At 39.5% G+C, this 13750-nt stretch overlaps 1 protein-coding gene across 2 annotated transcripts in view; it reads left to right on the plus strand.

Annotated features, from left to right (window-relative positions):
• AOAH (acyloxyacyl hydrolase) overlaps positions 1 to 13750 on the plus strand; it is a 179296-nt gene that overhangs the window by 99930 nt on the left and 65616 nt on the right. For both annotated transcript variants that reach the window (XM_007446115.1, XM_007446116.1), the window contains one exon: positions 5108 to 5199. In XM_007446115.1, the coding sequence (XP_007446177.1) occupies positions 5108 to 5199 (92 nt within the window). The remainder of the gene's footprint in view (positions 1 to 5107; positions 5200 to 13750) is intronic.

The raw sequence follows: 13750 nt of genomic DNA on the forward strand, positions 1-13750 counted from the left end.
TTTTTTTTTTTTTTTAAATTTATTTTTGGCTGTGTTGGGTCTTCGTTGTTGCGCATAGGCTTTCTCTAGTTGCAGCAAGTGGGGTCTACTCTTTGTTGCGGTGCACGGCCTTCTCATTGTGGTGGTTTCTCGTGTTGCAGAGCACTGGCTCTAGGCGTGCGGGCTCAGTAGTTGTGGCACGTGGGCTCAGTAGTTGTGGCTCATGGGCTCTAGAGCACAGGCTCAGTAGTTGCTGCACACGGGCTTAGTTGCTCTGTGGCATGTGGGATCTTCCCAGACCAGGGCTCAAACCCGTGTCCCCTGCATTGACAGGCGGATTCTTAACCACTGTGCCACCAGGAAAGCCATAGACCTGTGTACTTGTTCTTTTTTAAGAGGTAATATCCAGCTTCTGATACACAGTGGTTGCTCAAAAGGTGATTACACAAAAAATGGTATATACTTGCTAATTATGACATAAAACATTTTTATGTCATTGATAAGATCAGAAGAAAACTTGAAGCAATGCAGCAGTTGATTTAATACTCATTGAGTTTCTGATGCTCTTTACAAGTCTGGAAAATTTTTCTTGGTAAATATAAAGTCTTTCCACATATGCACATTTAAGGTGCATTTAAGATGAGTTTCCTGAGAACATAAATGCTTAAGAGGAATAAGCAGGAGTTCATGAGGGAGATCTTAATTTGCATATTTCCTGCCTTAAATGCCTGAAATATCTTGAGTATAATGTTGCTTAAATACAGCTTTTAGTGTTTAACGTGATAGGACTTAAACATTCTCTTTTTGCTAAGGTCTGTAAAACCTTTGGCTGTTACCTCTCATTTTTAGCTACCAAATTTCCTAAGGAAGAACAAATATGTTGAGGCTTCCATTTCTCTGCTCAAATCTTTTCTATTATCTGGCAATAAACTTTATTCTTCTTAAAACCTGGGACAATCCACTTGGAAAGGGAGAGACTAGGTGATCCACATCCTAAACATGATGCTTTACATAGTGTAGACCTTCTTCTTGTCAACCTGCTTCTCTCACTGTCTTTTGATCCTCCCAACAGTCTTATTGAAGTGGATAGGATATAATGAGAGGCGTCAGAGCTGGAACGCTGGTAAAGCTACATTTTCCTTGATTTTGCACAGTTAGTAGTAGTAAAACCTTGCCATAACACCGTAAGTGAAGTCGAAAATATTTAACCAGGAAAACACAAATTTGTGTTATTTCAAGGTGAATCAAATAACCAGGATACACCTATGCAGTTTACCTTCCTGGGCCTTCTAGGGCTCAAACTATGGAATGCAAACCCACCCTGATCCCAGCTCTAATTCAGCACCTGGTAGGGATGTTTCCACAGATGGTGGGGGCTTCTTGAAGAGCAAAGGGTCCAGGATTCTCCAAGGTAGTTGAGACCATTTCTTCAGCTTGATCCAGAGAGATTGAGCTGGGAGAATGCTGGGGACATGGAGACCCCACTTCTCAAGACAGGGTGGCTGGCCATTTCCTCACCGGTCCTACCCCTTTCTCAACATCTTTTCTTCCCCAACCAGGGAGATAAATTTGTTCACCCACCCCTGATTGAGAATGGGGGCAGCGTGAAGTATGGAACCTATTTCCAGAGTGTCATATCCAAACCATGAAGTTTTACTGTATTTGTAGAGCCAGACATAGAAGTCAGATCTCCTAATTCCTAGAGCAGAGCCCTTTCCCCACTTTGCTGGCACACTTCAGAACTACCAACCCCGCCATTATTATTCCAGGCTGCAGAGGGTATCAGACACACCTCCCTATGTCAGCAGAGTTCTTGCCTAACAACTTCTTCTGAAAGAGAGAGCAGACCCACCAAGAATCAGAAGCCCAGTTCCAAACCCAGTTTCCCAAATCTGGGCTTGTCATTGTGCGGATGACTGAGAAAAATGTGAGAGGGTGGTGTGGGGGAGTGTTGTATCGTTCTTTTAAGTTTTAACATGTTTTTACAGGTTGCTAACTTACTTAACACAGCTCATAAATTCTGCCTGCATCTCACAAACCACTTGCTTGCTATCTCGACTTACCACAGATTATGATTTTCATCTATTCTATGTGTTTTTCTTGTCTTCTCCAGCAGAATTGAATATATAAGCACACATTATAAGCAGAAAGGCCTACAGAAAAAAATAAGATAAACAAACAGAGAAAACATTTGAGTTATAGTGCCAGGAGGAACAAAAGCTAAAAGAGAGTTCCTGCTCAAAACTCCACCATGGTAATGTGGCGGGTGCTTCTTGCTAAGGGGGAACAAAGTGTCAGTCACTGGAATTGCATGGTGCTCTGAGACTTATTGGGAGCCTTTTTTCCATGAGTTTGTTTCTGCTCCTTTGATGGGGATAAATCATAATGATACAGATGTATCCCAAGAAGCCGTCCTTCCCAACCACCTCCCATCCACTTCCAGCCCCTACTGTGTTGGAAATCACACTTGGGTTAAGAATAAGGCTGGGGACCTTGGGATTGACATGTGCAAGGGGGAGGTGATTGAGGAAAGGGGAGTGAAGGAAGCTCACAGAGCCATGGAAAAGAGTGCAAGGCACCATGGGATAACCAGTGCATGTGGAATGTATTTATTACATGACTTACTTTGAGAAGTCAGCATAATAGAAGGGTTTATATCTTGGACCCCTGACTCATAAGAACTATAAGCAAATTGTCCAATTCAGGCCATGTCCTCATTTTTTCTAGGGCTGCCACAGCAAAGTACCACAAACTGGGTGACTTAAAACCAAGGAAATTTATTCTCATAGTTTTGGAAGTTGGAAGTTGGAGATCAAGATGTCAGCAGGATGGTTCCTCCTGAGGGATCTGAGAGAGAATCTGTTCCATGCCTCTTTCCTAGCTTCTCTCCTTCCTCTTCTTATAAGAACCCCTAATCATATTGGACTAGGAGCCCTTCCTACTCCAGCCTCATCTTCACTTAACTAATTACATCTGCAATGACCCAATTACAAATAAAGTCACATTCTGAGATGTTGATGGTTAGGCCTTTAACCCAACTTTTGGGGGAACACATCCAACTAGTAGCAGTCCAAAACTGAGAAATACAAATTTTATTTTATTTCTTTTGAGTACTCATTCTCTATATGAGAGTAGGAACTATCACACACTCTGAAGTAGGAAGAATGAGTAGATTCCATTATATATCATATACATATAAATAATACAAAGTGTTAATAGTGGTTATCTCATAATAGTTATCTCTTAAGGAGAGGTGATGGGGGACTTTCATTTCCACATTGTATATTACTATGATGTTTGAATTTTTAAAAGAATCATGTACTACTTTGTAATCAGAAAAAACAATGAAGATACATTTTTGAATGGTTAAGGAGAGAGAACATTGTGGCTTTTCCTTCCCTCACAGCCTCCATATTCAGAGTCTCTCTAGGAGACAAGGTAAGGATGATCATGGGTGAGAAAGTGAGCAGGGGGCAGGACCATAGGCCATTTGAAAAGTCCTATTCAGTGCTACAATTGCTTTGATGTGATTTGTCTTAGGCATTATCTTTCATTTCTTTTTCATTTTAAAATGATTGAAGGTGGACTCAAGGCTTTCATGTTCATCCAAAGGGGGCATGGGTTTTCAAGGTTGAGAAACACAGAGCACATGGAGGAGATGACATTATTTCCTGAAATAAACTGCTTCCTGCAGCGAGGCACTGAGTTTTCCTGTCAGCCAAGGCAAAAAGGGATCATTGGCTTTTCGAGATTTTATCCGAACTGGGATTCCCAGGTAAAATTCAGGACACTCACTTAAATTTGAATTTAGATACACAACAAATAATTTTTTAAGTATAAGTATGTTCCAAATATTGCCCAGGACATACTAATACTAAAAATTATCCCCTGTTTAATTTCAATTCAACTTTTTGCATATTCCTTTTTTTTAATTGTGGTAAAATATACATAACACGAAATTTGCCTTCTTACCATTTTTAAACATACAGTTCAGTAGTGTTAAGTATATTCATACTGTTATACAACCAACATCCAGAACTTTTCATCTTGCAAAACTGGAACTCTATACCCATTAAATAGCAACTCCCCATTTCGTCTCCTCCCAGTCCCTGTCAACTACCATTCTACTTAATGTCTCTGTGAATTTGACTACTCTTGATAGCTCATACAAATAGAATCATGCAGTATTTGTCTTTTTGTGACTGGCTTCTTTCACTTAGCATAATTTCCTCAAGGTTCATCCATGTTGTAGCATGTGTCAGAATTTCCATCTTTTTTAAGACTGAGTAGTATTCTACTGTAAGTATATACCACATCTTGTTCATAGAAGCTCAAATTTAACTGAGCATCTGTATTTTTATTTGCTATATCTGGCAACCCTATTCTGAACACATCAATCTAGATACTGTTTTTCTAGAAATTAGACCAGAGGGGAGGAGGAACAGTCAGGAGACACAGCTGGCAACATTTTTCTTCTGTGATTTTGCGCAAGTCATAGAATGTGGTTCAAAGGAATTCTAATTTTGTCAACACTCTATGTCAGGAGTTCTTGAGCAGGAGTCTATGCAAGAGTTGCAGGAGTTCTGTGAACCCCTTGAAATCACAGGCCATGTTGAGTATATGTGCATCTTCATGAAGAAAGGAACCATAATTAGATTTTTCAAAGGTGTCTGAGGACCCCCACCCACCCAAGGAGGCCAGGAGGCAACATCCTAATGACGGAAGGCATAGCTTTGAACTCAGGGAAGGCATATTTGCTGGAGGCTTGGGTATTATTACTTTCCAGACAGTCAATTTTCTGATTATCTAGCCTTAGAAATGGAGAAAATCTCAGAAATTAAAGAGTGGAAAGTTTACCTGTCTCTCAGATGAGGGGTGAATGTGAGCTGCCATGCATTCTACATTTTTCCCAGGAGCTGAATGGAAGCCAGTTCATGAATGATGCTGACCTTTGTTAATTTTCTGATGATGGTTAACCTTAAGAGGTATATGCTTTAAATGCAAAGGCCCTTTAAGAAAGAGAGTGAGAGAGAGGCAGACAGATCACAATGCCTGAGCAATAGATAATCTTACTCCTTATAGAAAACAAGGGATCATTTTGAGAATTACTACTTTATTTTCCCTTTAGAAATCCTTCTTCAATTTACCAACAGCTCTTACCAATGAGCTCGACTGGCCCCAACTCTCTGGCACTACTGGATTTCTGGACTCCACTAGCAGGTATGTGTGTTTGCACACCTTCAAACATTTCAATATGTCTCTGTAAGGAAACAACAGGAGATGAGATTTGTCCCCAAGATGTTGAAATGAGAGTTATTAGAAATTGCTTCTGGAACATGAGTGACATACAACAAACCCACCACTGACATAGAGTCTACCGAGTGGTGGGGCATTATGCAAATTAGACTTTACCCCTGCTGGCAAGGAGAGGGTATTCCTGCTCAGGGGGTCTAGAGTTGACCTCCTATGAAAAATACTCAAGCACATCACTGAATTTTTCTGCCTCAAGAGACAAAGAAGTTTACTTGTTTATTTACTCTCATATATTAACATTTTAAAAGGCAGCAGGCAATTCTATTTTTACTTCTTTAAGGAACCTCCATACTGTTCTCCATAGTGGCTGTATCAATTTACGTTCCCACCAACAGTGCATGAGGGCTCCCTTTTCTCCACACCCTCTCCAGCATTTATTGTTTGTAGATTTTTTGATGATGGCCATTCTGGTGTGAGATGATATCGCATTGTAGTTTTGATTTGCATTTCTCTAATGATTAATGATGTTGAGCATTCTTTCATGTGTTTGTTGACGCTCTGTATATCTTCTTTGGAGAAATGTCTATTTAGGTCTTCTGCCCATTTTTGGATTGGGTTGTTTGTTTTTTTGATATTGAGCTGCATGAGCTGTTTAAAAAAAAAAAAAAGGCAACAGGCAAGTCTCAAGGTCTTAGGATCATCCTGGTTTTAATGCTCTGGAGTTGAAAGTAGAGAAGATGCATGGTGAGTCTGAGTGAACACAAACCCAGTGTGCTGTGTGGGATTGGGTGTTGTCTTGGGGCCTGCGGACAGCCATTTAGAGTTTGAGCACCCCATTTTTTAATTTAATAGACGACCTCGCATATCCTGAATAATTTATTCTTATCTTTACTCACTCATTTTAAAAATACTTATTAAATACTTACTACCTAATAAGGCACAGATGCCATAGCTATTTCAAAGATAAATAAGGCTCATCCTGCCTCTGCAGTCAACTATAATCAAGGAGGGCAGATGAGAGAAATGTGCAAACAATGTTAATACGAGTTAAATGTGCCAAAAGACAACTGTCAACACAGAGCTACAGGGGTCAATAATGAAAGAAGAATTCATGGAAATGGTCAACAGCCAGCTCCTTTTGGGGTGTTTGGCAAGGGGCTCAAACCCTGAAAGGATTTAGGAGATGGGGACAATGAAAAAGGTAGAGAAAAAGCTAGAAAAGATAACCAAACTTCAGGAAATGGCGCTCATATTTATATAGAAATCGTAATTTCCCTTATATTCGTGAATACAAGGGAAAGTAAAAAAAAAAATGTGTTTTCAAGTTTAGGTGTAGATTTTCAAGTTTAATCATGTAAAAAAAAATTAGGTCAGTCCTTGTCATTAGTGTAACAATACTTAGAGTATGATTAATAGAGATAGTAGGAAGTAACCTTCATAGGCATTCCCTACATACCAAGCACTGTACTGAGCGTTATTTAGAGGTTTTCTCATTTCATGTCTTTGTGAGGTGGGTGGTATTATTTTCTGCATTTCAAAGTTGAGGAATCTAAGGGCTAAGTAGATAGGCTAAGAAACTTGACCAAGGCCACAGGTGAATAAGAAGTGGTAGGATCCGCCGTCATGGAACCTTGTGAATAATGGAACCTTGTGAATAATGGAACCAGAGAATAATTTGGTGAACCAAGGCACTCCTGGCTCACAACTTCCAACTTTTATGTGCTGTTTTTATTCTACCTGTGGGAACGCGACCCCCTTTAGCCATTGTCCCTGTGTTTGAGAGTGTAGCTCTGGGATGAGGAAATGACCAAGAACCAAAGATGCCCTCCCCACGTGAAGAGGTGGCATGCATTGTTTCAGACGTTGATCATGTGCCCATTGTCCCTTCCTAGGGCCCCCATACTCCCAGTGGTCTGGGGTCCCTGACAAAGACCAAAGGTGGTCTTTGTCACCTGGAACACGTCCAGAGATAGCCTGCCTAAAGCAGCATTCAGGACAACAGTCTTGTTTATCTCCCCACTGTCAACATCAAAATTGAGAAAATATTATTTAAGTACCCTCCACGCAATCCAGCTATCTATGTATAAAAGTACTTGGAAATTTCTCTAAATCCAGGCTTTTATGACAAAAAAAAGAATTAGTTATGACTGAGAAATGGACACAGTTTACCATACTTTTAATGGAAGCTTAAATTTACATATGAACCCCACCTTTTGACCTAAAGCCTCATGAAGTTGCCATTGAAGAAATACTAGTCTGATGTTTAAAATTAATTGTTAAATAGTTTAAACCTTCACTGGAGACACTCAAAGAATGAAAGGGGAATCCATTCCCATGTGCAGCTAAAATGATGAAAACTTGTTTCCTCATCTTTTTCCACTTACAGCTCATACCCACCAATAGTTGCCCCACATGTCCTAAATCTAATTTTCCTAAAATCTCTACCCAAACTTAGCGACTGCTCCCAAGCAGGCTCTGTTCAGTTGTTTTCAGTTTTTGTTGGGTGGTGGCAGCGGGAGCCAGTGTCCCTCTTTCTTTTCTGCCTCTCTTCTGTCCTCAGACCAGGGGGTTCCTCCTTTATCAGTGTGAAATCTTGCTTGCTCGCCAGTCCTATTGCAGTTTCCACCCATCATCCTATGAGAGCCCAGCAGGCAGACAGATCTTCCTTAGGAGAAAGGCAGCGGGCGAAAAGGGAGAGGAAAAGTTGTAAGTCATCAGACACAAATGGTTTATAATTCTTATGAGGGCTATGCAGAGAGAAAAGTTGTAAGTCATCAGACACAAATGGTTTATAATTCTTATGAGGGCTATGCAGAGGTAAAGTTGTAAGTCATCAGACACAAATGGTTTATAATTCTTATGAGGGCTATGCAGAGAGATTCTGACCACACGGCACGAAGGAGGGAACCGTCTAGGTGCAGCTTATGTGAAAATCATCTCTATCGTGAGCTAGTCTATGCTGACATAGCACCTTCTTGTATTAGGCTCTGTACTGCTATTTACAAAACAGTCTGCTCATACAACTTGCTCAGTGTTGACTGTAAGCATTATCCTTACCAGCTGTATTTCTAAGGAGATGCGCACCTCAGCTGGTTGGCCACCTGCCCTGCAGGGTTTTTTTTCTCTATGCTTTTGTGGGCCCAAGTTATCTAGTTATCTCTCTCTTAGTGCTCTTTTGCCACCTGTTTCTGTGTACTGTGCCTGTGTTCTCTGCCGTTTAGCTGGAATGGAGAAGAATATATTTAACTCCTTTTGATAAAAAAGGAAATTCTCTGTCTGGAATCAGAGTTGCAATGGATCCTCCATTAAGCAAAAACACAGCAGCATGACAGTCCCTGTGTGTCACCATCCAGTATGTCCCTTGTAGCAGTAACTCCTATTAAACTCTCATATACTCTCATGTAAATTGTACCTGCAGATAACCTGTGCTAGTCCAGGCTTCTTAAAAGAACAAAGAGTTATCAAGTGTGTAACAATTACTAAAGAGAGATTGGCATAGGATGGGGGTCCTCTTCTGGTGGAATCAGGAGAATAAATAGAACATTGACCTAGAAGCAGTGTTTGTGAGAGATGTGGCAGCTGCCATAGGCATTTTGAGCAAATGTCCCTTTGAGTCCAAATGCTTATCAACATGGGATAGAATTTATGGATTTCTCTATTCAACTGGATCTCTAGAAAGTGCCTCCTATTATCTGTGATCAGCCTCATGCTTTGTGTATTAACAATGTTCTTTGGAAATGTACCTTTGAAAGCAAAAGTTTGGAAGAGAAGATGGTTGCTTTCCTTTCCTTCTTCCATTATGCCCTCCACCCCCTCAAAATTTAGTATCTCCTATATGAGATGAATATAACTCTAATTGAAATTACATGCATGTATTAAAAGACAAACGTAACCACTTAGTTTTACAAATCTTTACATCCTTCAGTTGAGTCAACATTAATGAAATCTGTTCTCTTGACTCTCAGGCTTCAGAAAATTCAAAAAGTTATATCCCTTAAAACCATGTATTTTCTGAAAGAAATTGAGTAGTTCAAAGGCAAAAACAAAAAGCCCTCTGTGAGGTTGGCAGCTTGGGGGCTGGGACCCTGACAATAGGGAGAACTCTAACAATAAGTGAGAAGAAAAAAGTATTTTTTAAAGATTAAAAATAGTTATTTGTGTTCAGATCACTTTCAAAAGCAATTAATGTAACAGGAAAATCCTATTTAGGTTAAAGAAGCCAAGGCCCAGTAACCCATGTAGAAGGATAAAAAACAATACCAAAACTTCAGGAAGGAGGAACTTCTTGCTTAAAAACAATACATAAATAGATAAGGGAGATTAAGAGGTACAGACTTCCAGCTGCAAAATAAATGAGTCTCAGGAATGAAGTGTACAGTGTGGGAAATATAGTCAATAACTATGTAATATCTTTGTATGGCGATAGATGGTAACTAGACTTATCATGGTGATCATTTTGAAATGCATAAAAATACCGAATCACTATGTTGTGTATCAGGAACTAACAGAGTGTTATAGGTCAATTATACTTCAAAAACAAACAAACAAACTCATAGAAAAATATCAGATTTGTGGTTACCAGAGGAGAGGGGGAGGGGGAATTGGATGAAGACAATCAAAAGGTACAAAGGTACAAACTTACAGTTATAAGATAAATGAGTACTAGGGATGTAATGTACGAAATGATAAAATAATTAACACTACTACACATTATATATGACAGTTGTTAAGAGAATAAACCCTAAGAATTCTCATCACAAGGAAAATAATTTTTTTATGCTGTATCTGTAAGAGATGATGGCTGTTCATTGCACTTATTATGATAATCATTTCATGATGGATGTAAGTCAAATCAATATGCGGTACACCTTAAACTTATATGGTGATGTGTGTCAGTTATATCTCAATGAGACTGGAAGAACAAAATGCAACATCTAAAATTCCAGAGCACTGTGAGTCCGTGTGGTAGAGTAGAAAGAAGTCTGTGTTTACAGGTGAAAGGGTTCTGGTTCTGTGTGGCTGTTCGGTGGAACATTTAGCATCCCTGGACTTCATTTATGTGATGAAGTAGAGTGCCACCTGCCGATCTCTGACGTTCTCTCCGATATTCAGGTTTGGTTGTTGTAGGGCAACATGATGTTCAAGTCCACATCCTACTTTATGCTGCTGCTTGATTTAGAAGCATTAGGGAAAACTGCTGGAGAGAGATGCTCCTGCTTCTCTCCACCAAATATGCTTCCTCCAACACTTAACTAGCCGTGCCTTGGGAAAAGATATGACTAAGTTTATGGGTCAGAGCCTGAAATGTTCTAGAAACCATGTTTCTCTAGGGCCAGGGATACTGTGCAATAGAAGTCAAGCTCATACATAGTAAGCCCTGCATTAGGTGTTTGACCAGCTTATTAGTTAAAGCGGTTCTCCATTATAATCCTTTATGCATACTATTTCTTCCAAGCGACCCCCAGAGAGGGAAACAGATGACTCCAAATCCTTAACAGAAATAACCACCTGAACCCAACACCTCTAACCTGAGAATTTATGGTTATCCAAATCCCCTTCTGAAAGTGAGGCCAGGAGTCGGTCCAATCAGTGGAGTTCTGCCTGCCGGGGCTAAATGATAGAGAAGTTCTTCAAAGCTGGGAGGAAGAGCAGGACAACAGACACAACTTAAAAAAAATAAAGTAAGCCTGTAGTTAGCCTTCAAAAGCCACGAAAGCCAAAAGAACCAAAAACAATGACCAAAGTTACCATATCAAGCTAGAGAGTTAAGAGTGAGACCAGTGGGTCAACATAAGTGGGTGCAAACTAGATGGAATTTTCCAGAGTAACTGTTGCTCCCTCTGCTCTGACTTAAATTTGCTATTTGGGGCCAGAAACAGAGCAAATGCTTAGAAAGAAATAGACAAAGCCATTGTTATAAGTGGCACAGTAATGCTATTCAAGGACATTTAAACACACATCTTTGATGAGAGGTGTCCTAGAATCTGAGTGTTAAAGGTTATCTATTCTCTCCAACCCAATAGACATTATATGAGAGAACAGTTTTGAAAAGCAGTGTATAACTCCAAACCAAGTCACTTGGGGCATTAAAAACATAAAATTGGAGAGAAGGGATTTGCAACTAACATTTACCAACCTAATTTCCTGTTTAAAAAAAAAAAAGACATGTAAGTACGAAGCACTAATAGGCTTAATAACCTTATTAAAACCATTATTCAAAAATTACATGTGATATAATCGCAAATGATTAGCCATCTTATAATTATACTTTGCAAAACAAATAATTAGCCAAAGAGTTGGTCATTTTGAGGTTGGGTGAGGCTGATTGGAGTGAGAGATAGTCTACATCAGTGATTCCCCAAGTGTGGTCCATGGACCCCTGGGGGTGGGTCTCTAAGACTTTTTCAGGGGGTCCACAGGATAAAACTATTTCACAACAGTGCTAAAACAGTAGTTGCCTTTTGCACTGTGTAGCCCTTTGAACTGATGGTGAAAAAGCAATGGTGGGTAAAAAACTGCTGACATCTGAGCATGAATCAAAGCAGTAGCACCAAACTATATTAGTAGTCACTGTGGTCTTCACCTCCACACATCCTGGATTAAAAAAGAGGGGATATCAAAAAAAAAAAAAAAGAGGGGATATCTTCCCTTGAAAATGTCACCTATAAGGTAAGAAAAAAATTATTAATTTTATTAAAGTAAGTACATGATTTTTAATGATTTCATCTGATGAAACGGGAAGTATGCATAGGGCACTTCTGCTGCATAACAAAATATGATAGTTATTCTAAGGAAAAGCACTTGTGTGAGAGGGTTGAGAACTGAATTAGTCAGTTTTTCATGGAACACTTTTCTTACTGAAAAAGACTGGAAAACAAGTTGTCGTTATTTAGACTTGGATATATGGCAGGTATTATATCTAAAATGAATGCAATGAACTTGTCACTTCAAGGAAAACAACTGACAGTATTGATTACCAATCATAAAATTTGAGCTTTCAGAGAAAATTTAGAAATTTTGAAAAGTTGTATCTTCCACTATAAACTTGACAGCTTCCTAATACTCCAAGTCCTTTCTAATGAGATATGTGGTGCTTGCAACAAGTATGATTTTTCAATATTGTATCATAAGATGCATCAACATTTGGAATATCTGCATAGCTCAGTAAACCAATATTTTCTAAATGACAAGTTTGTGATATATGAAATCATGCCTGGGTGAAAGATCCATTCAAAGTACAAGCTAGACCAATGCACTTGAATGCAACATCATGCAAAACGTCCATTTCAGATTCCATATTGCAACTAATCAGCCTTTAAGAAACAACTGCTTGTTGAGTTTTGGTGTAGAATCAAAGAAGGCTATGGTTGTTATCTGAAAAGGATATTAAAATGTTATTCACTTTCAACCTAAATATATACTTAAGACAAGATTTTCTTCATATAATTCCATTAAAAGAACATATCACAACAGACAATGCAGAAGCAGATGTGAGAACCCAGCTGTCTTCTATTGACATTAAGTCAGACATTGAAGAGATTTGCAAAATGGTAAAATGATGCTTTTCTTCTCACTAATTGGGGGAGGGGTTGGAAAATATTTTTTTTTCAGAAAACAAATATTTCATTTATGTTAACATGTAATGGGCTTATTATTATTATATTAAATGATTAATAATCAAATGATCTTTCAAATTTCTAAGTTTTAAGTTCCAGTATATAAATATTGACAGCTATAACTCACATAAACAAAAGCTCTCCGGTTTCTTCAATAATTTAAAAAACATAGAGTGGTCCTGAGAGAAAAAAAATTGAGAATTTCTGTTATAGGGAGTGAGTGTAGAAAAGAACTGTGGCTGAGGAGAGTGGTTGGGGGATGCCAACACGTAGAGGTTAGGGAAGAGAAGGAACTGCCCTCAACAGGGAAAGAAAACTAGAAGCATTTAGTGTCCTGGAGGCCAAGTGAAGAAAGTGTTTCCAAAGGAGAAGTGCCCATCAGCCAGATGGTGCCTGAGGAAGAGGAAGATGAGAACTGAGAAGGACCACTGGGTGTCCAGACGGTGATCACGGGGACACTTTGACCAGAAACATTTCAGTGGGGCGGAGATGGAAGTCTGATTGGAGAGAATAGGTTCAGGAGGTGATGAAGTAAATGCAGGTGAGCATACACAACTCATAGTGAGTTTTACTATCAAAGGGAGCAGAGAAGTGAGGTGATAGCCGATGGGGAATAAAAGATGAGGGAGACATTTTTAGATGAGAAATCCTGCAGCATGCTTGTGGAGTTAGGAAGGGGCAAAAGAGGGAGAAAGGCGGAGAAAGGAAGGAACAGGTCTTAGACAAGGCAAGAAGGGATGGAATGCAGGCACAGGGAGGCTGCCTGGGGCAGGAAGGACCACCTGGAGACACCGACTGCTAGCCCAGGACTCTTCCTGCTGTATACTGACAAATCTCTCCACTGCGGTGATGTACCCTTTGACCCTACTTAGTTTTATTTTTTTTTTTTGGGGGGGGGGGGT

This window comes from Lipotes vexillifer, unplaced genomic scaffold, assembly GCF_000442215.2.
Source record: "Lipotes vexillifer unplaced genomic scaffold, Lipotes_vexillifer_v1.1 scaffold822, whole genome shotgun sequence".
In the NCBI taxonomy this organism is placed as follows: Eukaryota; Metazoa; Chordata; class Mammalia; order Artiodactyla; family Lipotidae; genus Lipotes; species Lipotes vexillifer.